Below are 24,905 nucleotides of genomic sequence, written 5' to 3'. Positions count from 1 at the left end.
ATGGATGGAGACACATGGCCCAGGGGACACATCCATGAGTGGTGACATGTGGCCCAGGGGACATGTCACTGGGTGGTGACACATGTCATGGGGTGACATGTCCATGGATGGTGACATGTGGCCCAGGGGACACAACCATGGATGGTGACATGTGGCCCAGGGGACACGTCAATGGGTGGTGACATGTGGCTCAGGGGACACATCCATGAGTGGTGACATGTGGCATGGGCAGATATGTCCATGGGTGGTGACATGTGGCCCAGGGGACACATCCATGGTGGGTGACAGGTGGCCCAGGGGACTCATCCATGGATGGTGACATGTGGCATGGAGGGACACATCCGTGGATGGTGACACATGGCATGAGGTGACATGTCCATGGATGGAGACACACAACCCAGGGGACACATCCACGAGTGGTGACATGTCACCGTTTATTCCCCACTGCCCCGGGCCGGGTGTCCCCACGCGTGTCCCCGTGTCCCTCAGGGCCCCGCGGGCAGCGGCTCCACCCGCAGCCACAGCCCGTCCTGGGCGCGCAGGATCAGCTCGGGCTTGCGCCGCGGCGGCCGCGCCGGCTCGGGCCGGATCCGGAACCGCGCCAGCGTCAGCGCCGCCACCACCTTCATCTCGGCCATGGCGAAGCTCTGCCCGATGCAGTCCCTGCCACCATGGCCACGGTGTCACCTCCGCGGGGACACGGTGGTGGGACGTCCCCAAAGTGATGCTTGGGGACAACCACCCGCTCAGCACCCGAGGAGGATGGGGGGTGACATGGGGAAGGTTGACCATAGGGAGGTGGTGGCCATGAGGAGATGGTGGTGGCCATGGGAAGGGTTGGCCATGGGGAGGTGGCCATAGGAGCATGGTGATGGCCATGGGGATGGTGGTGGCCATGGGGAGATGGTGGTGGCCAAGGGGAGGGTTGGCCATGGGGAGATGGTGGTGGCCATGGGGAAGGTTGGCCATAGGGAGGTGGTGGCCATGAGGAGATGGTGGTGGCCATGGGGAAGGTTGGCCATGGGGAGGTGTTGGCTATGGGGAGATGGTGGTGGCCATGGGGAAGGTTGGCCATGGGGAGGTGGTGGCCATGGGAAGGGTTGGCCATGGGGAGGTGGCCATAGGAGCATGGTGATGGCCATGGGTATGGTGGTGGCCAAGGGGATGGTGGCCATGGGGACGCTCACCTGGGACCGGCGGAGAAGGGGACGAAGGCCAGCGGGGACCGTCCCTTGGTGTTCTCCGGGCTGAACCGCAGCGGGTTGAAGACCTGGAGTGACAGGGACGTTGGCACATCGTGGGGACACGGCTGGGCCTGCCCGGGTGACGGGGACACCCCACTGTTCCTGCCCATGGTGATGGGGACATCCCGTTGTCCTGTGGTGACAAGGACATCCCGCTGCCCCTGCCCATGGTGATGGGGACATCCCGCTGTCCTGTGGTGATGGGGACATCCCGCTGTCCCTGCCCATGGTGATGGGGACATCCCGTTGTCCTGTGGTGACAAGGACATCCCGCTGTCCCTGCCCATGGTGACAGGGACATCCCGCTGTCCTGTGGTGACAAGGACATCCCGCTGTCCCTGCCCATGGTGATGGGGACATCCCGCTGTCCTGTGGTGACAAGGACATCCCGCTGTCCCTGCCCATGGTGACAGGGACATCCCGCTGTCCTGTGGTGATGGGGACATCCCGCTGTCCCTGCCCATGGTGACAGGGACATCCTGCTGTCCTGTGGTGATGGGGACATCCCGCTGCCCCTGCCCATGGTGACAGGGACATCCCGCAGTCCTGTGGTGATGGGGACATCCCGCTGTCCCTGCCCATGGTGACAGGGACATCCCGCTGTCCTGAGGGGATGGGGACATCCCGCTGTCCCTGCCCATGGTGATGGGGACATCCCGCTGTCCTGTGGTGATGGGGACATCCCGCTATCCCTGCCCATGGTGACAGGGACACCCCGCTGTCCCATGGTGACAGGGACACCCCGCTGTCCCTTCCCATGGTGACAGGGACACCCCACTATCCTGAGGTGATGGGGACATCCTGCTGTCCCTGCCCATGGTGACGGGGACATCCCGCTGTCCTGTGGTGACAAGGACATCCCGCTATCCCTGCCCATGGTGACAGGGACATCCCGCTGTCCTGAGGGGATGGGGACATCCCGCTGTCCCTGCCCATGGTGACGGGGACATCCCGCTGTCCTGTGGTGACAAGGACATCCCGCTATCCCTGCCCATGGTGACAGGGACACCCCGCTGTCCCTTCCCATGGTGACAGGGACACCCCACTATCCTGAGGTGATGGGGACATCCTGCTGTCCCTGCCCATGGTGATGGGGACATCCCGCTGTCCCACGGTGACAGGGACACCCCTCTATCCCTTCCCATGGTGACAGGGACACCCCGCTGTCCCACGGAGACAGGGACACCCCGCTATCCCTTCCCATGGTGAGGGTGACACCCCGCTATCCCTTCCCATGGTGACAGGGACACCCCGCTATCCCTTCCCATGGTGACAGGGACACCCTGCTGTCCCGTGGTGACAGGGACACCGTGCTGTCCCTTCCCATGGTGATAGGGACACCCCACTGTCCCTTTCCATGGTGACAGGGACACCCCTCTATCCCTTCCCATGGTGATAGGGACACCCCACTGTCCCACGGTGACAGGGACACCCCTCTATCCCTTCCCATGGTGAGGAGGACACCCCACTGTCCCTTCCCACGGTGACAGGGACACCCCTCTGTCCCACACCGATGCCACCGGTACCTCAGGCTCGGGCCAGACGTCCGGGTTGTGGTGGGTCCCGTAGATACTCATCAGGCAGGTGACCCCTGGACGGGCAGACACGTCCCCATTAGGGACAGGGGCCAGCGGTGCCGGTGACACCGGGGCCATCGGTGCCGGTGACACCGGGGCCGGCAGCCGTACCCTTGGGGACAACGCGCCCGTCGTGCAGCGCGACGTCCCGGGCGCAGCGACGTGACACGGCGGTGACGGGCGGGTGCAGGCGCAGGCTCTCCTTGATGCACATGGTGGTGAAGGGCAGGCGGGACAAGTCCTCCCTGGGGACAAGGGACAGTGTCACCCATGTCCCCGAGGCAGGTGGGTGGGCGGTGACCTTGGCCAACCCTCCCCTTGGCCACCACCATCTCCCCATGGCCACCACCTTCCCATGGCCACCACCATGCTCCTATGGCCACCTCCCCATGGCCAACCCTTCCCATGGCCAACCCTTCCCATGGCCACCACCATCTCCCCATGGCCACCACCTCCCCATGGCCAACCTTCCCCATGGCCACCAACACCTCCCCATGGCCAACCCTCCCCTTGGCCACCGCCATCTCCCCATGGCCACCACCATCTCCCCATGGCCACCACCATGCTGCTATGGCCACCACCCAATGGCCAACCCTTCCCATGGCCACCACCATCTCCCCATGGCCACCACCATTCTCATGGCCACCACCATGCTGCTATGGCCACCACTATCTCTCCATGGCCACTACCTTCCATGGCCAACCCTCCCCTTGGTCACCACCATCTCCCCATGGCCACCACCATCCCCATGGCCATCACCATGCTGCTATGGCCACCACCCAATGGCCAACCCTTCCCATGGCCACCACTGGGGACCTCTCACCACTCAATGTCCTCGGTGTCCCTGCCCCGGAGGAGCTCCAGGACCTCCTGGCGACATCGCTCTTGGTAATGGGGGTGATGGGCCAGGTTGTAGAGCAGCCAGGCCAGCCCGCTGGCCGTCGTGTCATGGCCTGTGGGGACATGGGCTGAGTAGGGGACACGCGTGTCCCCTCCCGGCGGTGGCAGCAGGGGGCTGGTCCTCACCCTCGAACATGAAGGTGTCGGCCTCGGCCGCGATGTCCTCGTCCGACAGGGAGTTGCCGTCCTCGTCCTGCAAGGGCCAGCGTGGCAACCAAGGGGACAGCCAGGGCCACCACCCTGTGGCCAAGACTCCGCTTGGCCACCAACCCCTTGGCCACCATTCCCTTGGCCAACACCATCCCCTTGGCCACCACCATTCCCATGGCCACCATCATCTCTCCATGGCCACCACCATCACCATGGCCACCACCATCCCCATGGCCACCATCCTCTTGGACACTATCCCCTTGGCCACCGCCATCCGCATGGCCACCACCATCTCCACATGGCCATCACCATCTCCCCATGGCCACCATCCCCCCATGGCCACCATCCCCTTGACCACCACCGTCTCTGTGGCCACCACCATCCCCATGGTCACCAGCGTTCTTCTATGGTCACCAACCTATGGCCAACCATCCCCATGGCCACCACTATGCTGCTATGGCCACCACTCCATGGCCAACCCTCCCCATGGCCACCACCATCCCCATGGCCACTACCATGCTGCTATGGCCACCACCCAATGGCCAACCCTCCCCTTGTCCACCACCATGTCCCCATGGCCACCATCCCCTTGGCCACCACCATCTCCCCATGGCCACCACCATCCCCATGGCCATCACCATGCTCCTATGGCCACCTCCCCATGGCCAACCCTTCCCATGGCCACCACCATCTCCCCATGGCCACCACCTCCCCATGGCCAACCCTCCCCTTGGCCATCACCATCTCCCCATGGCCACCACCATTCCCATGGCCACCACCACGCTGCTATGGCCACCACCCAATGGCCAACCCTTCCCATGGCCACCACCATCCCCATGGCCGCCACCATCCCCATGGCCACCACCATCCCCATGGCCACCACCATGCTGCTATGGCCACCACTATCTCCCCATGGCCACCACCTCCCATGGCCAACCCTCCCCTTGGCAACCACCATCTCCCCATGGCCACCACCATGTGCTATGGTCACCACCCAATGGCCAACCCTTCCCATGGCCACCACCATCCCCATGGCCACCACCATCCCCATGGCCACTACCATGCTGCTATGGCCACCACCCAATGGCCAACCCTCCCCTTGTCCACCACCATGTCCCCATGGCCACCATCCCCTTGGCCACCACCATCTCCCCATGGCCACCACCATCCCCATGGCCATCACCATGCTCCTATGGCCACCTCCCCATGGCCAACCCTTCCCATGGCCACCACCATCTCCCCATGGCCACCACCTCCCCATGGCCAACCCTCCCCTTGGCCATCACCATCTCCCCATGGCCACCACCATTCCCATGGCCACCACCACGCTGCTATGGCCACCACCCAATGGCCAACCCTTCCCATGGCCACCACCATCCCCATGGCCGCCACCATCCCCATGGCCACCACCATCCCCATGGCCACCACCATGCTGCTATGGCCACCACTATCTCCCCATGGCCACCACCTCCCATGGCCAACCCTCCCCTTGGCAACCACCATCTCCCCATGGCCACCACCATGTGCTATGGTCACCACCCAATGGCCAACCCTTCCCATGGCCACCACCATCCCCATGGCCACCACCATCCCCATGGCCACCACCATGCCGCTATGGCCACCACCTCCCCATGGCCAACCCTCCCCATGGCCACCACCCTCCAGCCACCCATGGCCACCCCACGGCCACCTTAGCGAGCAGGAGCAGGTCAATGAAGTCCATCCCACGTCCCTGGTGGCCCTCTGGCCAGGCCTGGTGGCCCATGCGCCGCAGGTCCTGGCGCCGGCGCTGCACCACGGCGGCCGTGAAGGCGTGGACGGTGGCGCAGGCCCGGGCGAAGCGGCGCCCGTCGCCCGACAGGCGGTAGAGCCACGTGGGGTGGTGGAGCAGGCGCCGCTGGCGTCTCACCACCAAGGTGCTCAGCTCCATGATGGCCTGGATGTACTCGCCGTGCTGCCTGGGGACAGCGGGGACGGTCACTGGGGACAGCGGGGACAGTGGGGACGGTCACTGGGGACAGCGGGGACCGTCACTGGGGACAGCGGGGACAGTGGGGACAGCCACTGGGGACATTGGGCACAGTGGGGATGGTCACTGGGGACAGTGGGGACAGTGGGGATGGTCACTAGGGACAGCGGAGACAGCTGGGGACGGTCACTGGGGACACCAGGGGCAACTGGGGATGATCACTGGGGACAGTGGGGACAGTCAAGGGGAACACTGGGGAGAGGGGGGACGGTCACTGGGGACAGTGGGGACAGCGGGATGTCACTCACTGCGGGCAGTGGGATGTCACTCACTGGGGACAGTGGGATGTCACTCACTGGGGACAGTGGGGACGGTCACCGGGGACAGTGGGGACAGCGGGATGTCACTCACTGCGGGCAGTGGGATGTCACTCACTGGGGACAGTGGGGACAGTGGGATGTCACTCACTGCGGGCAGTGGGATGTCACTCACCGGGGACAGTGGGGACAGCGGGATGTCACTCACTGGGGACAGTGGGATGTCACTCACTGGGGACAGTGGGGACAGCGGGATGTCACTCACTGGGGACAGTGGGATGTCACTCACTGGGGACAGTGGGGACAGTGGGATGTCACTCACTGGGGACAGTGGGGACAGTCACCGGGGACAGTGGGGACAGCGGGATGTCACTCACCGCGGGCAGTGGGATGTCACTCACTGGGGACAGTGGGGACGGTCACCGGGGACAGTGGGGACAGCGGGATGTCACTCACTGCGGGCAGTGGGATGTCACTCACTGGGGACAGTGGGGACAGTGGGATGTCACTCACTGCGGGCAGTGGGATGTCACTCACCGGGGACAGTGGGGACAGCGGGATGTCACTCACTGGGGACAGTGGGATGTCACTCACTGGGGACAGTGGGGACAGCGGGATGTCACTCACTGGGGACAGTGGGATGTCACTCACTGGGGACAGTGGGGACAGTGGGATGTCACTCACTGGGGACAGTGGGGACAGTCACCGGGGACAGTGGGGACAGCGGGATGTCACTCACCGCGGGCAGTGGGATGTCACTCACTGGGGACAGTGGGGACGGTCACCGGGGACAGTGGGGACAGCGAGATGTCACTCACTGCGGGCAGTGGGGACCGTCACTGGGGACAGTGGGGACAGCGGGATGTCACTCACTGGGGACAGTGGGGACAGCGGGATGTCACTCACTGCGGGCAGTGGGGACGGTCACTGGGGACAGTGGGGACAGCGGGATGTCACTCACTGGGGACAGTGGGGACGGTCACTGGGGACAGTGGGGACAGCAGGATGTCACTCACTGCGGGCAGTGGGGACGGTCACTGGGGACAGTGGGGACAGCGGGATGTCACTCACTGGGGACAGTGGGGACGGTCACTGGGGACAGTGGGGACAGTGGGATGTCACTCACTGGGGACAGTGGGGATGGTCACTGGGGACAGTGGGGACAGCGGGATGTCACTCACTGGGGACAGTGGGGACAGCGGGATGTCACTCACTGCGGGCAGTGGGGACGGTCACTGGGGACAGTGGGGACAGCGGGATGTCACTCACTGGGGACAGTGGGGACGGTCACTGGGGACAGTGGGGACAGCGGGATGTCACTCACTGGGGACAGTGGTTCTGCTGGCCGAAGATGCAGCTCTGCAGCGTGTCCAGGGTCAGGAGGCTGAGCTGGCCCAGCACCTCCTGTGCCACTGCCCGTGTCCCCACCGGTGTCCCTGTCGGTGTCCCCACCGGTGTCCCTGTCGGTGTCCCCGCCGGTGTCCCTGCTGGTGTCCCTGCCGGTGTCCCCACCGGTGTCCCTGCCGGTGTCCCTGCCGGTGTCCCCGCCGGTGTCCCTGTCGGTGTCCCTGCCGGTGTCCCTGCCTGCGCCGCTGCCCGCCACTGCGCCTGCAGGCAGGGGCAGGATTGGGGCTGGGTGCAGGCAGAGGGTGCAGGTTGGGGACATTGGGGATAGTGGGGACAGTGGGGACGGTCACTGGGGACACCAGGGACAACTGGGGATGGTGCAGGTTGGGGTTCATGTGCAGGTTGGGGTTCATGTGCAGGCAGAGGGTGCAGGTGCAGGCAGGAGGTTCATGTGCAGGCAGGAGGTTCATGTGCAGGCAGTGGGTGCAGGTGCAGGCAGTGGGTGCAGGCAGGGTTGGGGTGCAGGCAGGGTTGGAGTGCAGGCAGGGTTGGGTGCAGGCAGGGTTGGGGTGCAGGCAGGGTTGGGTGCAGGCAGGTTTGGGGTGCAGGCAGGGTGCAGGCAGGGTGGGGTGCAGGCAGGGTTGGGTGCAGGCAGGGTGCAGGCAGGGTGCAGGCAGGGTGCAGGCAGGGTTGGGGTGCAGGCAGGGTGCAGGCAGGGTTGGGTGCAGGCAGGGTTGGGGTGCAGGCACGGTTGGGTGCAGGCAGGGTGGGGTGCAGGCAGTGGGTGCAGGCAGGGTGTAGGCAGGGTGCAGGCAGGGTGGGGTGCAGGCAGGGTGCAGGCAGTGGGTGCAGGCAGGGTTGGGGTGCAGGCAGGGTGCAGGCAGGGTGCAGGCAGGGTTGGGGTGCAGGCAGGGTGCAGGCAGTGGGTGCAGGCAGGGTGGGGTGCAGGCAGGGTGCAGGCAGGGTGCGGGCAGGGTGTAGGCAGGGTGCAGGCAGGGTGCGGGCAGGGTGTAGGCAGGGTGCAGGCAGTGGGTGCAGGCAGGGTTGGGTGCAGGCAGGGTTGGGTGCAGGCAGTGGGTGCAGGCAGGTTTGGGGTGCAGGCAGGGTGGGGTGCAGGCAGGGTGCAGGCAGGGTTGGGTGCAGGCAGGGTGCAGGCAGGGTGCAGGCAGGGTTGCGGTGCAGGCAGGGTGGGGTGCAGGCAGGGTGCAGGCAGGGTTGGGTGCAGGCAGTGGGTGCAGGCAGGGTTGGGTGCAGGCAGGGTGCAGGCAGGGTGCAGGCAGGGTTGGGTGCAGGCAGGGTGCAGGCAGGGTTGGGTGCAGGCAGGTTTGGGGTGCAGGCAGGGTGCAGGCAGGGTTGGGGTGCAGGCAGAGTTGGGTGCAGGCAGGGTGCAGGCAGGGTTGGGGTGCAGGCAGGGTTGGGTGCAGGCAGGGTGCAGGCAGGGTGGGGTGCAGGCAGGGTTGGGGTGCAGGCAGGGTGCAGGCAGGGTTGGGTGCAGGCAGGGTTGGGTGCAGGCAGTGGGTGCAGGCAGGGTTGGGGTGCAGGCAGGGTGCAGGCAGGGTGCAGGCAGGGTTGGGGTGCAGGCAGGGTGCAGGCAGGGTGCAGGCAGGGTGCAGGCAGGGTTGGGGTGCAGGCAGGGTGCAGGCAGGGTGCAGGCAGCGGGTCTCACGTGCAGGCGGCGGGTGCAGCGGTTGAACGTGTCCATGTGTCCCCGCAGGACGTCCCCGTGGAACGCCGGGGACAACAGGCGCCGGTGACGCTGCCACTTGCGCCCCTCGCTCAGCAACAGCCCGTCCCCTGTGGGGACACCGCACCGCCCCGTGGTGACACCGGACCCGTGGTGACACCCGCCCCGTGGTGACACCGGACCTGCCGTGACACCCGCCCCGTGGTGACACCGGACCTGCCGTGACACCCAGCACGTGGTGTCACCAGCCCCATGGTGACACCGGACCTGCTGTGACACCCAGCACATGGTGTCACCCGCCCCATGGTGACACCTGTCCCATGGTGACACCTGCCCCATGGTGACACGCAGCACATGGTGGCACCTGCCCCATGGTGACACCGGACCCATGGTGTCACCAGCACATGGTGACACCCGCCCCATGGTGACACCGGATCCATGGTGACACCAGACCCACCGTGACACCCGTCCCATGGTGTCACCAGCCCCATAGTGACACCCATCCCATGGTGACACCTGCCCCATGGTGACACCCAGCACATGGTGACACCCACCCCATGGTGACACTGGACCCATGGTGACACCCGCCCCATGGTGACACCAGACCCACCATGACACCCATCCCATGGTGTCACCAGCCCCATGGTGACACCCATCCTATGGTGACACCCGCCCCATGGTGACACCAGCCACAGGGCACCCATGGGTGCTGCCCCCAGCACCCACTCACCCAGCCAGGGCCTGAGGAAGCCATAGAACTTCTGGTCCTTGGGGGCCACGAAGGCTGCGGAAGGGGACAGGCGTGGTGACAGTGACAATGAGGTGACATCGGAGACCCCAGGGGACGCGCAGGGAGGGGACACCCACCTGCACCCATAACCACCTCGGCGGGGGTTGGGTGCAACCAGGACACTTGGCTGGGCCTGGTGACACCCATGGGTGGCCCTGGGGACCTTCAAGGACAAGTTGGTGGCCACTATGGGGTGACATTTGCGTTGGCCATGGGTGACACCCCTGGGTGGCCCTGGGGACCTTCAAGGACAAGTTGGTGGCCACTATGGGGTGACACTTGTGTTGGCCATGGTGACACCCCTGGGTGGCCCTGCGGACCTTCAAGGACAAGTTGGTGGCCACTATGGGGTGACACTTGCATTGGCCACGGGTGACACCTCTGGGTGACTCTGGAGACCCTTGGTGGCCACCACAGGTTCTGGGACATGACCAGGTGACCGGGCCGGCCACGGTGACACCCCTGGGTGGCCCTGGGGACCTTCAAGGACAAGCTGGTGGCCACTATGGGGTGACATTTGTGTTGGCCATGGGTGACACCCCTGGGTGACTCTGGGGACCCTCAGGGACAGGTTGGTGATCACTATGGGGTCACATTTGGGTTGGCCATGGTGACACCTTTGGGTGGCCCTGGGGACCTTCAAGGACAAGCTGGTGGCCACTATGGGGTGACATTTGGGTTGGCCATGGTGACACCTTTGGGTGACCCTGGGGACCCTCAGGGACAGGTTGGTGATCACTATGGGGTCACATTTGGGTGGCCCTGGGGACCTTCAAGGACAAGTTGGTGGCCACTATGGGGTGACACTTGTGTTGGACATAGGTGACACCTCTGGGTGACTCTGGAGACCCTTGGTGGCCACCACAGGTTCTGGGACATGACCAGGTGACCGGGCCAGCCACGGTGACACCCCTGGGTGGCCCTGGGGACCTTCAAGGACAAGCTGGTGGCCACTATGGGGTGACATTTGTGTTGGCCATGGGTGACACCCCTGGGTGGCCCTGCGGACCTTCAAGGACAAGTTGGTGGCCACTATGGGGTGACACTTGCATTGGCCACAGGTGACACCTCTGGGTGACTCTGGAGACCCTTGGTGGCCACCACAGGTTCTGGGACATGACCAGGTGACCGGGCCGGCCACGGTGACACCACTGGGTGGCCCTGGGGACCTTCAAGGACAAGCTGGTGGCCACTACGGGGTGACATTTGTGTTGGCCATGGGTGACACCCCTGGGTGACTCTGGGGACCCTCAGGGACAGGTTGGTGATCACTATGGGGTCACATTTGGGTTGGCCATGGTGACACCTTTGGGTGGCCCTGGGGACCTTCAAGGACAAGTTGGTGGCCACTATGGGGTGACATTTGGGTTGGCCATGGTGACACCTTTGGGTGGCCCTGGGGACCCTCAGGGACAGGTTGGTGATCACTATGGGGTCACCTTTGGGTGGCCCTGGGGACCTTCAAGGACAAGTTGGTGGCCACTATGGGGTGACACTTGTGTTGGACATAGGTGACACCTCTGGGTGACTCTGGAGACCCTTGGTGGCCACCACAGGTTCTGGGACATGACCAGGTGACCGGGCCGGCCACGGTGACCCCCTGGGTGGCCCTGGGGACGGGGTGGTGGCCCTGGGGACAGGGTGGTGGCCCCGGTGTCCTACCAGAGGCCATGAGGACGGGGCGCAGGGTGTCGGGGTGGAAGAGGCGCAGGATGGGGATCCAGGGTGACAGCCACCACAGGCACCCGTCCCGGTACCGGGCCACCAGCGCGGCCACCTGCTGCAGACCCTCCTCTGTCGCCTGGGCCTTGGGGACACCGCGGGGTCGGGGACAGCCCTGGGGACACCGCAGTGGCCCCCCAGTGCCACCACCCTGACCCTGTCACCCCCCCAGTGCCACCATCCTGTTCCTGTCACCCCACCCAATGCCACCACCCTATCATTGTCTCCCTACCAGGTGCCACCACCCTGTCCCCACTGTCCCCCCAGTGCCACCACCCTGTCCCTGTCACCCTCCAGTGCCACCACCTTGTACCCCCAGTGCCACCACCCTGTCCCTGCACCCCCTCAGTGCCACCACCCTGTCCTCTTAGTGCCACCACCCTGTCCCCCGAGTGCCACCACCCTGTCCCTGTCACCCCCCCAGTGCCACCACCCTGTCCCCCAAGTGCCACCACCCTGTCCCTGTCACCCCCCAGTGCCACCACCCTGTCCTCTTAGTGCCACCACCCTGTCCCTCGAGTGCCACCACCCTGCCCCAGTTAACCCCCCCAGTGCCACTGCCCTGTCCCTGTCACCCCCCAGTGCCACCACCCTGTCCCCACTGTCCCCTCAGTGCCACCACTCTGTCTCTGTCACCCCCCCAGTGCCACCACCCTGTCACTGTCACCCCCTCCAGGTGCCACCACCCTGTCTCCACTGTCCCCTCAGTGCCACCACCCTGTCACTGTCTCCCTCCCAGTGCCACCACCTTGTCCCCCTTGTCCCCTTAGTGCCAGCACCCTGTCCCTGTCACCCCCAAAGTGCCACCACCCTGTCCCCACTGTCCCCTTAGTGCCACCGCCCTGTCCCTGTCACCCCCCCAGTGCCACCACCCTGTCCCCTTAGTGCCACCACCCTGTTCCAGTCATCCCCCCAGTGCCACCACCCTGTCGCCCCAGTGCCACCACCCTGTTCCTGTCACCCCCCTAGTGCCACCACCCTGTCCCTGTCACCCCACCCAGTGCCACCACCCTATCATTGTCTCCCTACCAGGTGCCACCACCCTGTCCCCACTGTCCCCCCAGTGCCACCACCCTGTCCCTGTCTCCCTCCCAGTGCCATCACCTTGTCCCTGTCACCCCCCCAGTGCCACTACCCTGTCCCTGTCACCCCCCCAGTGCCACCACCCTGTCCCCCCAGTGCCACCACCCTGTCCCCACTGTCCCCCCAGTGCCACCACCCTGTCCCTGTCAACCCCCAGTGCCACCACCCTGTCCCTGTCACCCCCCAGTGCCACCACCCTGTCCTCTTAGTGCCACCACCCTGTCCCCCGAGTGCCACCACCCTGTCCCTGTCACCCCCCCAGTGCCACCACCCTGTCCCTGTCACCCCCCAGTGCCACCACCCTGTCCTCTTAGTGCCACCACCCTGTCCCCCGAGTGCCACCACCCTGTCCCTGTCACCCCCCCAGTGCCACCACCCTGTCCCTGTCTCCCTCCCAGTGCCACCACCCTGTCCCTGTCACCCCCTCAGTGCCACCACCCTGTCCTCTTAGTGCCACCACCCTGTCCCCCGAATGCCACCACCCTGTCCCTGACACCCCCCAGTGCCACCACCCTGTCCCCCAGTGCCACCGCCCTGTCCCTGTCACCCCCTCAGTGCCACCACCCTGCCCTCTTAGTGCCACCACCCTGTCCCCCGAGTGCCACCACCCTGTCCCTGTCACCCCCCAGTGCCACCACCCTGTCCCCCAGTGCCACCACCCTGTCCCTGTCTCCCTCCCAGTGCCACCACCTTGTCCCTGTCACCCCCCAGTGCCACCACCCTGTCCCCCCAGTGCCACCACTCTGTCCCTGTCACCCCCCCAGTGCCACCACCCTGTCCCCACTGTCCCCCCTGTGTCACCACCCTGTCCCCCCAGTGCCACCACCCTGTCCCCACTGTCCCCCCTGTGTCACCACCCTGTCCCTGTCACCCCCCAGTGCCACCGCCCTGTCCCTTGTCCCCTCACCATGCCGGTGTGCCCCAGCAGCCAGTTGCGCCAGGGTGGCCGGGGGAAGCGGCGCAGCTGGTGACAAGTGGCCCAGAAGCGGGTGACAGTGACGGTGACATCCCAAAGCCACCGCAGCAGCAGCGTCAGGACCAGGGTGACAACGGCCACCGCGCCCAGGGGACCCAGCGCCCAGGTCACCACCATGGTCCCCGCACGCTGGGGACACCGGGGACAGGGCAAAGGTTGGGGGGGGTGGCCACAGAGTCACGTGTCCCCGGCTGTCACATCCGGGTGGCTTTGTCACCGACGTATATCCTGGTGGCTTTGTCACTGATATGTGTCCTGGTGGCTTCATGTCCTGATATGTGTCCTGGTGGCTTTGTCCCCTGATGTGTGTCCTGGTGGCTTTGTCACCAACGTATGTCCTGGTGGCTTCATGTTCTGATACATGTCCTGGTGGCTTTGTCCCCTGACATGTGTCCTGGTGGCTTTGTCACCGTGTGTCCTGGTGGCTTCATGTCTTGATACATGTCCTGGTGGCTTTGTCCCCTGACATGTGTCCTGGTGGCTTTGTCACCGTGTGTCCTGGTGGCTTCATGTCTTGATACATGTCCTGGTGGCTTTGTCTCCAACGTGTGTCCTGGTGGCTTCATGTCCTGGTGGCTTTGTCCCCAATATGTGTCCTAGTGGCTTTGTCCCCAATATGTGTCCTGGTGGCTTCATGTCCTGATACATGTCCTGGTGGCTTTGTCCCCTGACATGTGTCCTGGTGGCTTTGTCACCGTGTGTCCTGGTGGCTTCATGTCCTGATACATGCCCTGGTGGCTTTGTCCCCTGACACGTGTCCTGGTGGCTTTGTCACCGTGTGTCCTGGTGGCTTTGTCACTGATGTGTGTCCTGGTGGCTTCATGTCCTGATATGTGTCCTGGTGGCTTTGTCCCCAACATGTGTCCTGGTGGCTTCATGTCCTGGTGGCTTTGTCACTGACATGTGTCCTGGTGGCTTCATGTCCTGATACATGTCCTGGTGGCTTTGTCCCCAATATGTGTCCTGGTGGCTTTGTCACCGACGTGTGTCCTGGTGGTTTCATGTCCTGGTGGTTTTGTCACCGTGTGCCCTGGTGGCTTCATGTTCTGATACATGTCCTGGTGGCTTCATGTCCTAACATGTGTCCTGGTGGCTTTGTCCCCTGATGTGTGTCCTGGTGGCTTTGTCACCATATGTCCTGCTGGCTTCATGTTCTGATACATGTCCTGGTGGCTTTGTCACCAACATGTGTCCTGGTGGCTTTGTCACTGTGTGTCCTGGTGGCTTTGTCACTGATGTGTGTCCTGGTGGCTTCATGTCCTGATATGTGTCCTGGTGGCTTTGTCCCCAATGTGTGTCCTCATGGCTTCATGTCCTGGTGGCTTTGTCCCCAACATGTGTCCTGGTGGCTTCATGTCCTGGTGGCTTTGTCACTGACATGTGTCCTGGTGGCTTCATGTCCTAACATGTGTCCTGGTGGCTTTGTCCCCAATATGTGTCCTGGTGGCTTCATGTCCTGATACATGTCCTGGTGGCTTTGTCCCCAATATGTGTCCTGGTGGCTTTGTCACTGTGTGTCCTGGTGGCTTTGTCCCCAATGTGTGTCCTGATGGCTTCATTTCCTGGTGGCTTTGTCACTGATGTGTGTCCTGGTGGCTTCATGTCCTAACATGTGTCCTGGTGGCTTCATGTTCTGATACATGTCCTGGTGGCTTTGTCACCAACATGTGTCCTGGTGGCTTTGTCACCGTGTGTCCTGGTGGCTTCATGTCCTGATACATGTCCTGGTGGCCTTGTCCCCTGACATGTGTCCTGGTGGCTTCATGTCCTGGTGGCTTTGTCCCCAATATGTGTCCTCGTGGCTTTGTCACCGTGTGTCCTGGTGGCTTCATGTCCCCATGTCCCCATGTCCCTGTGTCCCCATGTCCCCATGTCCCCGTGTCCCCGTGTCCCCATGTCCCTGTGTCCCCATGTCCCCATGCCCCTGTGTCCCCATGTCCCTGTGTCCCCATGTCCCCGTGTCCCCATGTCCCTGTGTCCCCATGCCCCTGTGTCCCCATGTCCCCGTGTCCCCATGTCCCCATGTCCCTGTGTCCCCATGTCCCCGTGTCCCCATGTCCCCATGTCCCTGTGTCCCCATGTCCCCATGTCCCCATGTCCCCATGTCCCTGTGTCCCCATGTCCCCATGTCCCCATGTCCCCATGTCCCTGTGTCCCCATGTCCCCATGTCCCCATGTCCCCATGTCCCTGTGTCCCCATGTCCCCATGTCCCCGTGTCCCCATGTCCCCGTGTCCCCATGTCCCTATGTCCCCATGTCCCCGCCCCCACGGGCAAAGTCCGGCGGCACCCGGGCCGTGTGGCCGCGGCACCATGATCCCCTGGCTGCTGGCGGCGCTGAGCCTCTGCACGCCCGGCACAGGTAGGGACGCGCCGGCACACGCCACGACACGCTATGGCTGCTGCTGCACCCCACGACACGCTGGGACACCCCACAACATGCTGCGACACCCCACGACACGTTGGGACACGCCACAACACGCTATGGCTGCTGCTGCACCCCATGACACGCTGGGACACGCCAGCACACGCTATGGCTGCTGCTGCACCCCAGGACACGCTAGGACATGCCACAACATGCTGCGACACCCCACGACACGTTGGGACACGCCAGAACACGCTATGGCTGCTGCTGCACCCCACGACATGTTGGGACATGCCAGAACACGCTATGGATGCTGCAGCACCCCATGACACGCTAGGACACCCCACAACATGCTGCGACACCCCACGACACGTTGGGACACGCCACAACACGCTATGGCTGCTGCTGCACCCCATGACACTCTAGGACATGCCACAACATGCTGCGACACCCCACAACACGCTGGGACACGCCAGAACATGCTATGGCTGCTGCAGCGTCCCATGACACGCTAGGACACGCCAGAACACGCTATGGCTGCTGCTGCACCCCACGACACGCTAGGACACGCCAGAACACGCTATGGCTGCTGCTGCACCCCACGACACGCTAGGACATGCCACAACATGCTGCAACACCCCACGACACGCTAGGACACGCCAGAACACGCTATGGCTGCTGCTGCACCCCACGACATGTTGGGACATGCCAGAACACGCTATGGATGCTGCAGCACCCCATGACACTCTAGGACACGCCACAACACGCTATGGCTGCTGCTGCACCCCAGGACACGCTAGGACACGCCACAACATGCTGCAACACCCCACGACACGTTGGGACACGCCACAACATGCTATGGCTGCTGCTGCACCCCATGACACACTGGGACACGCCACAACACGCTATGGCTGCTGCTGCATGCCATGACACGCTGGGACACGCCAGAACACGCTATGGCTGCTGCTGCACCCCATGACACACTGGGACACGCCACAACAGGCTATGGCTGCTTCAGCATGCCATGACACGCTAGGACACACAAGAACATGCCACGGCAGCTGCAGCGCCCCATGACACACTAGGACACCCCACAACATGCTACAACCCCCCATGACACACTAGGACACGCCAGAACATGCCACAACATGCTGCAACACCCCATGACACGCTAGGACACACCACAACATGCCACGACATGCTGCAACACTCCACGACACGCTAGGACACACCACAACATGCTATGGCTGCTGCTGCACCCCATGACATGCTAGGACACACCAGAACATGCCACAACATGCTGGAACACCCCATGACACGCGAGGACATGCCAGAACATGACATCACATGCTGCAACACCCCATGACACGCCAGGACACGCCGGAACACGCCACAATATCCCCATGACACACTAGGACACACCACAACATGCCACAACATGCTACAACACCCCGTTTGGGTTCATTTGCTCTATTTTTGGGGTGCATTTGCCCTTTTCTGGGTGCGCTTGCTCTGCTCTGGGTGCTTTGACCCTGGTTTGGGTGCCCCCTCTTTGTTTTGGGTGCCCCCACTTTGTTTTGGGTGCCCCCCCCCCCCCTTTGTTTCAGGTGCATCCATCCTGGTTTGGGTGCATTCGCCCTTTCTTTGGGTGCATTCACCCTTTTTTGGGTGCATCCACCCAGTTTTGGGTGCAATTATTTTGGTTTGGGTGCATTCACCCAGTTTTGGGTGCATTCATCCAGTTTTGGGTGCATTCACCCTTTTTTGGGGTGCATTCACCCACTTTTGGGTGCAATCATTTTGGTTTGGGTGCATTCACCCAGTTTTGGGTGCATTTCCCCTCATTTTGCTCCAATCACCCAGTTTTGGGTGCATTCACCCAGTTTTGGGTACAATCATTTTGGTTTGGGTGCATTCACCCAGTTTTGGGTGCATTTGCCCTGTTATGGGTGCATTCACCCAGTTTGGGGTGTATTCACCCTGTTTTGGGTGCATTCACCCTTTTTTGGGGTGCATTCACCCACTTTTGGGTGCAATCATTTTGGTTTGGGTGCATTCACCCAGTTTTGGGTGCATTTCCCCTCATTTTGCTCCAATCACCCAATTTTGGGTGCATTCATCCAGTTTGGGGTGCATTCACCCAGTTTTGGGGTGCATTCACCCAGTTTTTGGGGGTGTATTCACCCAGTTTTGGGTGCATTCCCCCTGTTATGGGTGCATTCACCCAGTTTTTGGGGTGCATTCACCCAGTTTTGGGTGCAATCATTTTGGTTTGGGTGCATTCACCCAGTTTTGGGTGCATTCACCCTGTTCTGGGTGCATTCACCCTTTTTTGGGGTGCATTCACCCACTTTCGGGTGCAATCATTTTGCTTTGGGTGCATCCACCCTGTTATGGGTGCATTCACCCTTTTTTGGGGTGCATTCACCCACTTTTGCGTGCAATCATTTTGCTTTGGGTGCATCCCCCCGCTTTTGGCCGCATTCACCCACTTTGGGCGCATTTCCCCTCATTTCGCTCCAATCACCCAGTTCGGGGTGCATCCCCCATTTTTAGGCTCTTCCCCCCCATTTTGGGCTCATTTCCCCCCATTTTCTCCCACCCCCCCGCCCCCACCCCCTCCGTGTCCCCCCCTAGGGCTCCCCCCGCGCCACATGGACACCGTGATCCGCATGGTGGAAGCGCTGGAGCCACCCCACGCCAACGCCACCGTCACCACGGCGGAGCTGGCGCTGGCGCTGGGCGGCTGCAGCACCCCGGGGTGCCGCGCGGTGCTGGGAGAACCCCCCACCATCCCCACGCCCCCCCCGGCGCTCACCCCGGACCAATGGCAGCTCCTCCACCGCGACGCCGCGGTGCTGGCGCCCGACGGCTCCACCGTGGCGCTGGGCCCGCTCCTGGCCGGCATCGCCGTGGGGTTGAGGCGGGCGGGCGAGGGGCCCATCCTCAACGCCACCGTCGATCCGCTCTTCGCCGTCACCATCGCCGAGGCCTTGGGGACATCGTTCCTATTGGCGCGCGGTGGCGGCGGCGCCACATTGGGCCCCGGCGGCTGCTGGGACGACGTGGACAACCCCCAAAATTACACCCTGATGGGACCCCCGTCGCTCGTCTCCGACGCCGTGGCCAACGGGGCGATGGACGGGGTGCTGCTGGGCAACCGCTTGGCTGGGGATCCTATCTGGCTCGCCAACCTTCTCCGTGATTACTATGGGACGGGTAACGGCACAAAGGAGGGGAGACCGCCCAGCAGCTACCGGCGGCGGGATTTTGGGGTGCTGGCGGGGGCGGGGAAGCTGGAGAAGGAGGTGCTGGCCATGCTGAGGGTGCTGCGGGTGCTGGAGCCCACCCGGGAGCTGCTGGAGGACGTGGGTGCCGAGGAGGAGGTCGCCATCGCCCGGCGCGCGGCGCGGGACTTCACCGAGCGCTACGTGGGTACGAGGCGGCGCCGGGGGGAGGTGTCACGTCTGTCCCCAACCCTGGTGTCCCCTGGGGCACCTCGGTGGAGGTGGCGCTGGGGACAGTCGAGCTCTGAGAGCTGGCTGGGGACATGGGGACTGGAGGGGTCAGGTGACACTGTGGTCCCTGGGGGGGCACCCAATGGTGGCTTGGACACCAGGGTGTCCCCTGGGTGTCTCCACTGAGTCCCTTGGATGTCACCATGGTGTCCTTTGGGTGTCACCACGGTGTCCTTTGGGTGGTGGCCCCTGGATGGACACCAATGTGTCCCTTGGATGTCACCATGGTGTCCTTTGGGTGTCACCACGGTGTCCTTTGGGTGGTGGCCCCTGGATGGACACCAGTGTGGCCCTGGGTGTCCCCACTGTGTCCTTTGGGTGGTCACCATTGAGTCCCTTGGGTGTCACCACGGTGTCCTTTGGGTGGTGGCTCCTGGATGGACACCAATGTGTTCCTGGGTGTCACCACTGTGTCCCTTGGGTGGTCACCACTGTGTCCTTCAGGTGACACCACTGTCCTTTGGGTGGTGGCCCCTGGATGGACACCAATGTGTTCCTGGGTGTCACCACTGTGTCCTTTGGGTGGTCACCATTGAGTCCCTTGGGTGTCACCACGGTGTCCTTTGGGTGGTGGCCCCTGGATGGACACCAATGTGTTCCTGGGTGTCACCACTGTGTCCTTTGGGTGTCACCACTGTGTCCTTCAGGTGACACCACTGTCCTTTGGGTGGTGGCCCCTGGATGGACACCAATGTGTCCCTGGGTGTCCCCACTGTGTCCTTTGGGTGGTCACCACTGTGTCCCTTGAGTGGTCACCACTGAGTCCCTTGGGTGTCACCACTGTGTCCCTTGGGTGGTGGCCCCTGGATGGCCACCGATGTATCCCCTGGATGTCATCACTGTGTCCCCTGGGTGGTCACCACCATGTCCCCTGGATGGACACCAATGTGTCCCTTGGGTGTCACCACTGTATCCCTCGGGTGGTGGCCCCTGGATGGCCACCGATGTGTCCCCTGGATGTCACCAATGTGTCCCCTGGATGGACACCAATGTGTCCCTGGGTGTCCCCACTGTGTCCCTTGGGTGGTCACCACTGAGTCCCTTGGGTGTCCCCTGGATGGACACCAATGTGTCCCCCCCCTGAGCTGACCCCAGGGGGACACCCCCTGCCCCCACCCACAGTGTCCCCAAGTGTCACCACATCCCCTCCCTCCCCTTCCCCACAGAGTGCCCGGCCATCGTCCCCCGCTGCATGTGGGGCGCCCGTCCCTACCGGGGGACCCCCAAACCCTTGTCCCTCCCCTTGGGCTCCGTCTACATCCACCACACCTTCTCCCCCGGCGCGCCGTGCCGCAGCTTCGCCGAATGCGCCGGCGCCATGCGCGCCATGCAGCGCTTCCACCAGGACACGCGCGGCTGGGACGACATCGGCTACAGGTGAGACCCCCGACCCGTTCACCGCGTCCCCGGCACCGGCGGCGCCCGCTTGACCCACCGGCGCTTCGGCAGCTTCGTGGTGGGTTCGGACGGCTACGTGTACCAAGGGCGCGGGTGGCACTGGGTGGGCGCCCACACCAAAGGCTACAACAGCCGCGGTTACGGCGTGGGCTACGTCGGCGACTTCTCGGAGACCTTACCGGACGCCGACACCATCGCGTTGGTGAGGGACGAGCTCCTGCCCTGCGCCGTGCGCACCGGTCGCCTCCGCCATAACTACACCATACGCGGCCACCGGCAGATGGGTCACACCGATTGTCCCGGAGAGTCGCTGTTCCGTGAGATCGAGACCTGGCGCGGCTTCGTGGTGAGAACCGGGCTCGGTGGTGGCATCTCCGGGGGTTGGAGGTGGCGAGGGGGTTGATGGGGGTTTCTTGTCTCTGTTGCAGTGAGGATCGGGCCCATGGGTGCTGGGCTGGATGGGTGCTGGTGATGTGGGTGATGGTTGACGTGGCGGCGATGGATGGCAACCTGGGGGACTCTGGGTCCCGTGGGTGCCAGATGGACCTGGTTCTGATGGACCCAGTCCTATGGGCGCCAGATGGAGCCAGGTCCTGATGGACCCAGTCCCATGGGTGCCAGAAGGACACTGGTCCCATGGGTGCCAGGTGGACCCAGGTCCTGATAGACCCAGCCCCATGGGTGCCAGATGAACCTGGTTCTGATGGACCCAGTCCCATGGGCACCAGATGGACCCATGTCCTGATGGACCCAGTCCTATGGGCGCCAGATGGACCTGGTTCTGAAGGACCCAGTCCCATGGGTGCCAGATGGAGCCAGGTCCTGATGGGCCCAGTCCCATGGGTGCCAGATGGACGCCAGTCCAATGGGTGCCAGAAGGACACTGGTCCCATGGGTGCCAGATGGACCCAGGTCCTGATGGACCCAGTCCCATGGGTGCCAGATGGAGCCATGTCCTGATGGACCCAGTCCCATGGGTGCCAGATGGACCTGGTTCTGATAGACCCAGTCCCATGGGTGCCAGATGGACCTGGTTCTGAAGGACCCAGTCCCATGGGTGCCAGAGAGACACTGGTCCCACGGGTGCCACATGGACCTGGTTCTGATACACCTGGTCCCATGGGTGCCAGGTGGGCACCAGTCCCATGGGTGCCAGATGGACCCTGGTCCCATGGGTGCCAGAAGGACCCAGGTCAGATGGACACCAGTCCCATGGGTGCCAGATGGACCTGGTTCTGATAGACCCAGTCCCATGGGTGCCAGAAGGACACTGGTCCTATGGGTGCCAGCTGGACCCAGGTCCTGATGGACCCAGTCCCATGGGTGCCAGGTGGACCCAGGTCCTGATGGACCCAGTCCCATGGGTGCCAGAAGGACACTGGTCCCATGGGTGCCAGATGGACCCCAGTCCCATGGGTGCCACCAGCCCAACCCAGTCGCCACAAACCACCCCAAATTCCGCCCCAATAAAGTCAGTGCCAGGACGTCGGCTTTGGGTGGTTCCTGGAGGGGGAAACTGAGGCACGGGGGGTGGGGGGGTGGCCGTGGGGTGATGGGAGAGGAGCCGGGCACCCTGGACCTGCTGCAGGGTGGGTGCTGTGGCACCCCAAGGTGGCCACCCAGCACCCCGAGGTGCCCACCCCACAGCACCCAGGAACTGCCATCTTCAGCAGCTGTTCACTCTGAAACCTAATGATGGCGCTTAAACCAGATGAATACAACTTGCCATGGGGGTACTCAGTCCCCATAGAGGGGGGACCCACAGTGGGGTGACCCTTTTTGGGGTGTCCCCAACCATGGGCCTGGCTGAGGCGGGAGCTCAGATCACCCGTTCACTCTGAAACCTAATGATGGCGTTTAAACCAGATGCACATACCCAGCAACCAGGGTACTCAGTGTCCCCAGGGGGATGGTCTGGGGTGGGGTGACCCTTGTCGGGGTGTCCCCAACTGTGACCCAGCCCAGGTGGGAGTGCAGATCACCCGTTCACTCTGAAACCTAATGATGGCGTTTAAACCAGACGCGTGCAACTGGACACCAGGGTACCCAGTCCCCCCAGAGGGGTGTCCCATGGTGGGGTGACCCTTCTTGGGGTGTCCCCAGCCATGGGTCTGGCCGAGGTGTGAGCTCAGATCACCCATTCACTCTGAAACCTAATGATGGCGTTTAAACCAGATGCATACAATTGGCAACCAGAGAATTCAGTGCCCCCTGGGGGATGGTCCATGGTGGGGTGACCCTTCTTGGGGTGTCCCCAGCCATGGGTCTGGCTGAGGCGGGAGCTCAGATCACCCGTTCACTCTGAAACCTAATGATGGTGTTTAAACAAAATGCACACAACCAGCCACCAGCATCCTCATTACCCCCAGAGGGGTGTCCCATGGTGGGGTGACCCTTCCTGGGGTGTCCCCAGCCATGGGCCTGGCTGAGGCAGGAGCTCAGATCACCCGTTCACTCTGAAACCTAATGATGGCGTTTAAACCAGATACACATACCCAGCAACCAGGGTACTCAGTGTCCCCAGGGGGATGGTTTGGGGTGGGGTGACCCTTGTCGCGGTGTCCCCAACTGTGACCCAGCCCAGGTGGGAGTGCAGATCACCCGTTCACTCTGAAACCTAATGATGGCGTTTAAATCAGACGCGTGCAACTGGACACCAGGGTACCCAGTCCCCCTAGAGGGGTGTCCCATGGTGGGGTGACCCTTTTTGGGGTGTCCCCAGCCATGGGTCTGGCTGAGGTGTGAGCTCAGATCACCCGTTCACTCTGGAACCTAATGATGGCATTTAAACAAAATGCACACAACCAGCCACCAGCGTCCTCATTACCCCCAGAGGGGTGTCCCATGGTGGGGTGACCCTTCCTGGGGTGTCCCCAGCCATGGGCCTGGCTGAGGCGGGAGCTCAGATCACCCGTTCACTCTGAAACCTAATGATGGCATTTAAACCAGATGCGTACAACTGGACACCAGGGTACTCAGTGCCCGCCGGGGGGTGTCCCATGGTGGGGTGACCCTTCCTGGGGTGTCCCCAGCCATGGGTCTGGCTGAGGCAGGAGCTCAGATCACCCGTTCACTCTGAAACCTAATGATGGCGTTTAAACCAAATGCACACAACCAGCCACCAGAGTACTCAGTGCCCCCTGGGGGTGTCCCATGGCGGGGTGCCCCACAGTGGGGTGACCCTTTTTGGGGTGTCCCCAGCCATAGGTCCAGCTGAGGTGGGAGTTCAGATCACCCGTTCACTCTGAAACCTAATGATGGCATTTAAACCAGATGCACATACCCAGCAACCAGAGTACTCAGTGCCCCCTGGGGTGTCCCAGGGTGGGATGACCCTTCCTGGGGTGTCCCCAACCGTGTCCTGGCCCGGGCGGGAGCTCCGATGACACCATCGTGGCAGAGGCGGAGGGGAGGGTGTGACTGAAACTCCCGCCCGGTCACATGGGGAACCCGCCACAGGAACCGGGGCGACCGCGTCCCGGGCGCGGAGCAGCCGAGGTACCGCGGGGACACGGGGGGACACGGGGGGACACGGGGGGACACACACGACACCCCGGGGATGCACAGGGGATGGGGGGGGGATGGGGAGGGGACAGCAGCACCCTGAGGGGTCTGGGGTGCTGCAGGGGGCGCTGTGGGTGATGGGGTGCAGTGGGGTGCTGCAGGTTGGGGTGGGCACCCCAAAACTGCTGCTGCACCCCCCCCTACCCCTCCCCAGGCACCCACTGCAGCTCAGCTATAAGGTGCTGCCCCCCCCCAAATCATCGGGCGCCAAAGCAATGTTCACCCCCATCTCACCCCCACCCTGGGGTGCTATGGTGCGTGGGTGCACCCCCCACCCTGTGCTGCACCCCGGGGTGGGGTGG

At 63.3% G+C, this 24,905-nt stretch overlaps 2 protein-coding genes across 3 annotated transcripts; one reads left to right on the top strand and one right to left on the bottom strand.

Moving 5' to 3' along the window:
- Positions 1–413: 413 nt before the first annotated feature.
- Positions 414–13,917, bottom strand: CYP4F22 (cytochrome P450 family 4 subfamily F member 22). 2 transcript variants are annotated; one of them, XM_082073958.1, is made up of 12 exons: positions 13,691–13,917; positions 11,641–11,785; positions 9,919–9,972; positions 9,171–9,298; positions 7,482–7,765; positions 5,562–5,829; positions 3,848–3,914; positions 3,645–3,774; positions 2,933–3,066; positions 2,771–2,835; positions 1,188–1,270; positions 414–663 (listed from the first exon to the last, which is right to left on the bottom strand). In XM_082073958.1, exons 1-12 carry the CDS (start codon positions 13,874–13,876, stop codon positions 486–488), a joined length of 1,722 nt encoding a protein of 573 aa, XP_081930084.1. In that variant the 5' UTR covers positions 13,877–13,917; the 3' UTR covers positions 414–485. The 2 variants fall into 2 exon arrangements, with proteins under 2 accessions (XP_081930084.1, XP_081930085.1); XM_082073959.1 differs by lacking the exon at positions 414–663 and adding an exon at positions 741–922 and having other exon boundaries at positions 1,166–1,270.
- A 420-nt stretch (positions 13,918–14,337) lies between these two features.
- Positions 14,338–21,806, top strand: PGLYRP2 (peptidoglycan recognition protein 2). Its single transcript, XM_082073956.1, has 5 exons — positions 14,338–16,120; positions 18,761–19,558; positions 20,808–21,018; positions 21,091–21,385; positions 21,468–21,806. Exons 1-5 carry the CDS (start codon positions 15,400–15,402, stop codon positions 21,468–21,470), a joined length of 2,028 nt encoding a protein of 675 aa, XP_081930082.1. The 5' UTR covers positions 14,338–15,399; the 3' UTR covers positions 21,471–21,806.
- Positions 21,807–24,905: the final 3,099 nt, after the last annotated feature.

Source organism: Streptopelia decaocto (genome assembly GCF_964273445.1).
Source record: "Streptopelia decaocto genome assembly, chromosome: 29".
NCBI lineage: Eukaryota > Metazoa > Chordata > Aves > Columbiformes > Columbidae > Streptopelia > Streptopelia decaocto.
This window is presented reverse-complemented; position numbering and strand designations above follow the sequence as displayed.

What these genes read in the sequence shown, in the direction of transcription:
- PGLYRP2 (XM_082073956.1), top strand. Translation starts at nt 15,400, where the DNA reads ATGTCCTGGTGGCTTTGTCACCAACATGTGTCCTGGTGGCTTTGTCAC. An exon ending in CCTCTGCACGCCCGGCACAG is followed by an intron (nt 16,121 to 18,760) that starts GTAGGGACGCGC and finishes GTCCCCCCCTAG; the next exon opens with GGCTCCCCCCGCGCCACATG. An exon ending in TGGGACGACATCGGCTACAG is followed by an intron (nt 21,019 to 21,090) that starts GTGAGACCCCCG and finishes GCGCTTCGGCAG; the next exon opens with CTTCGTGGTGGGTTCGGACG.
- CYP4F22 (XM_082073958.1), bottom strand. Translation starts at nt 13,876, where the DNA reads ATGGTGGTGACCTGGGCGCTGGGTCCCCTGGGCGCGGTGGCCGTTGTC. An exon ending in CCCCGTCCTCATGGCCTCTG is followed by an intron (nt 9,973 to 11,640) that starts GTAGGACACCGG and finishes CCCCTTCCGCAG; the next exon opens with CCTTCGTGGCCCCCAAGGAC. An exon ending in GCTGCACCCGCCGCCTGCAC is followed by an intron (nt 7,766 to 9,170) that starts GTGAGACCCGCT and finishes CCCTGCCTGCAG; the next exon opens with GCGCAGTGGCGGGCAGCGGC.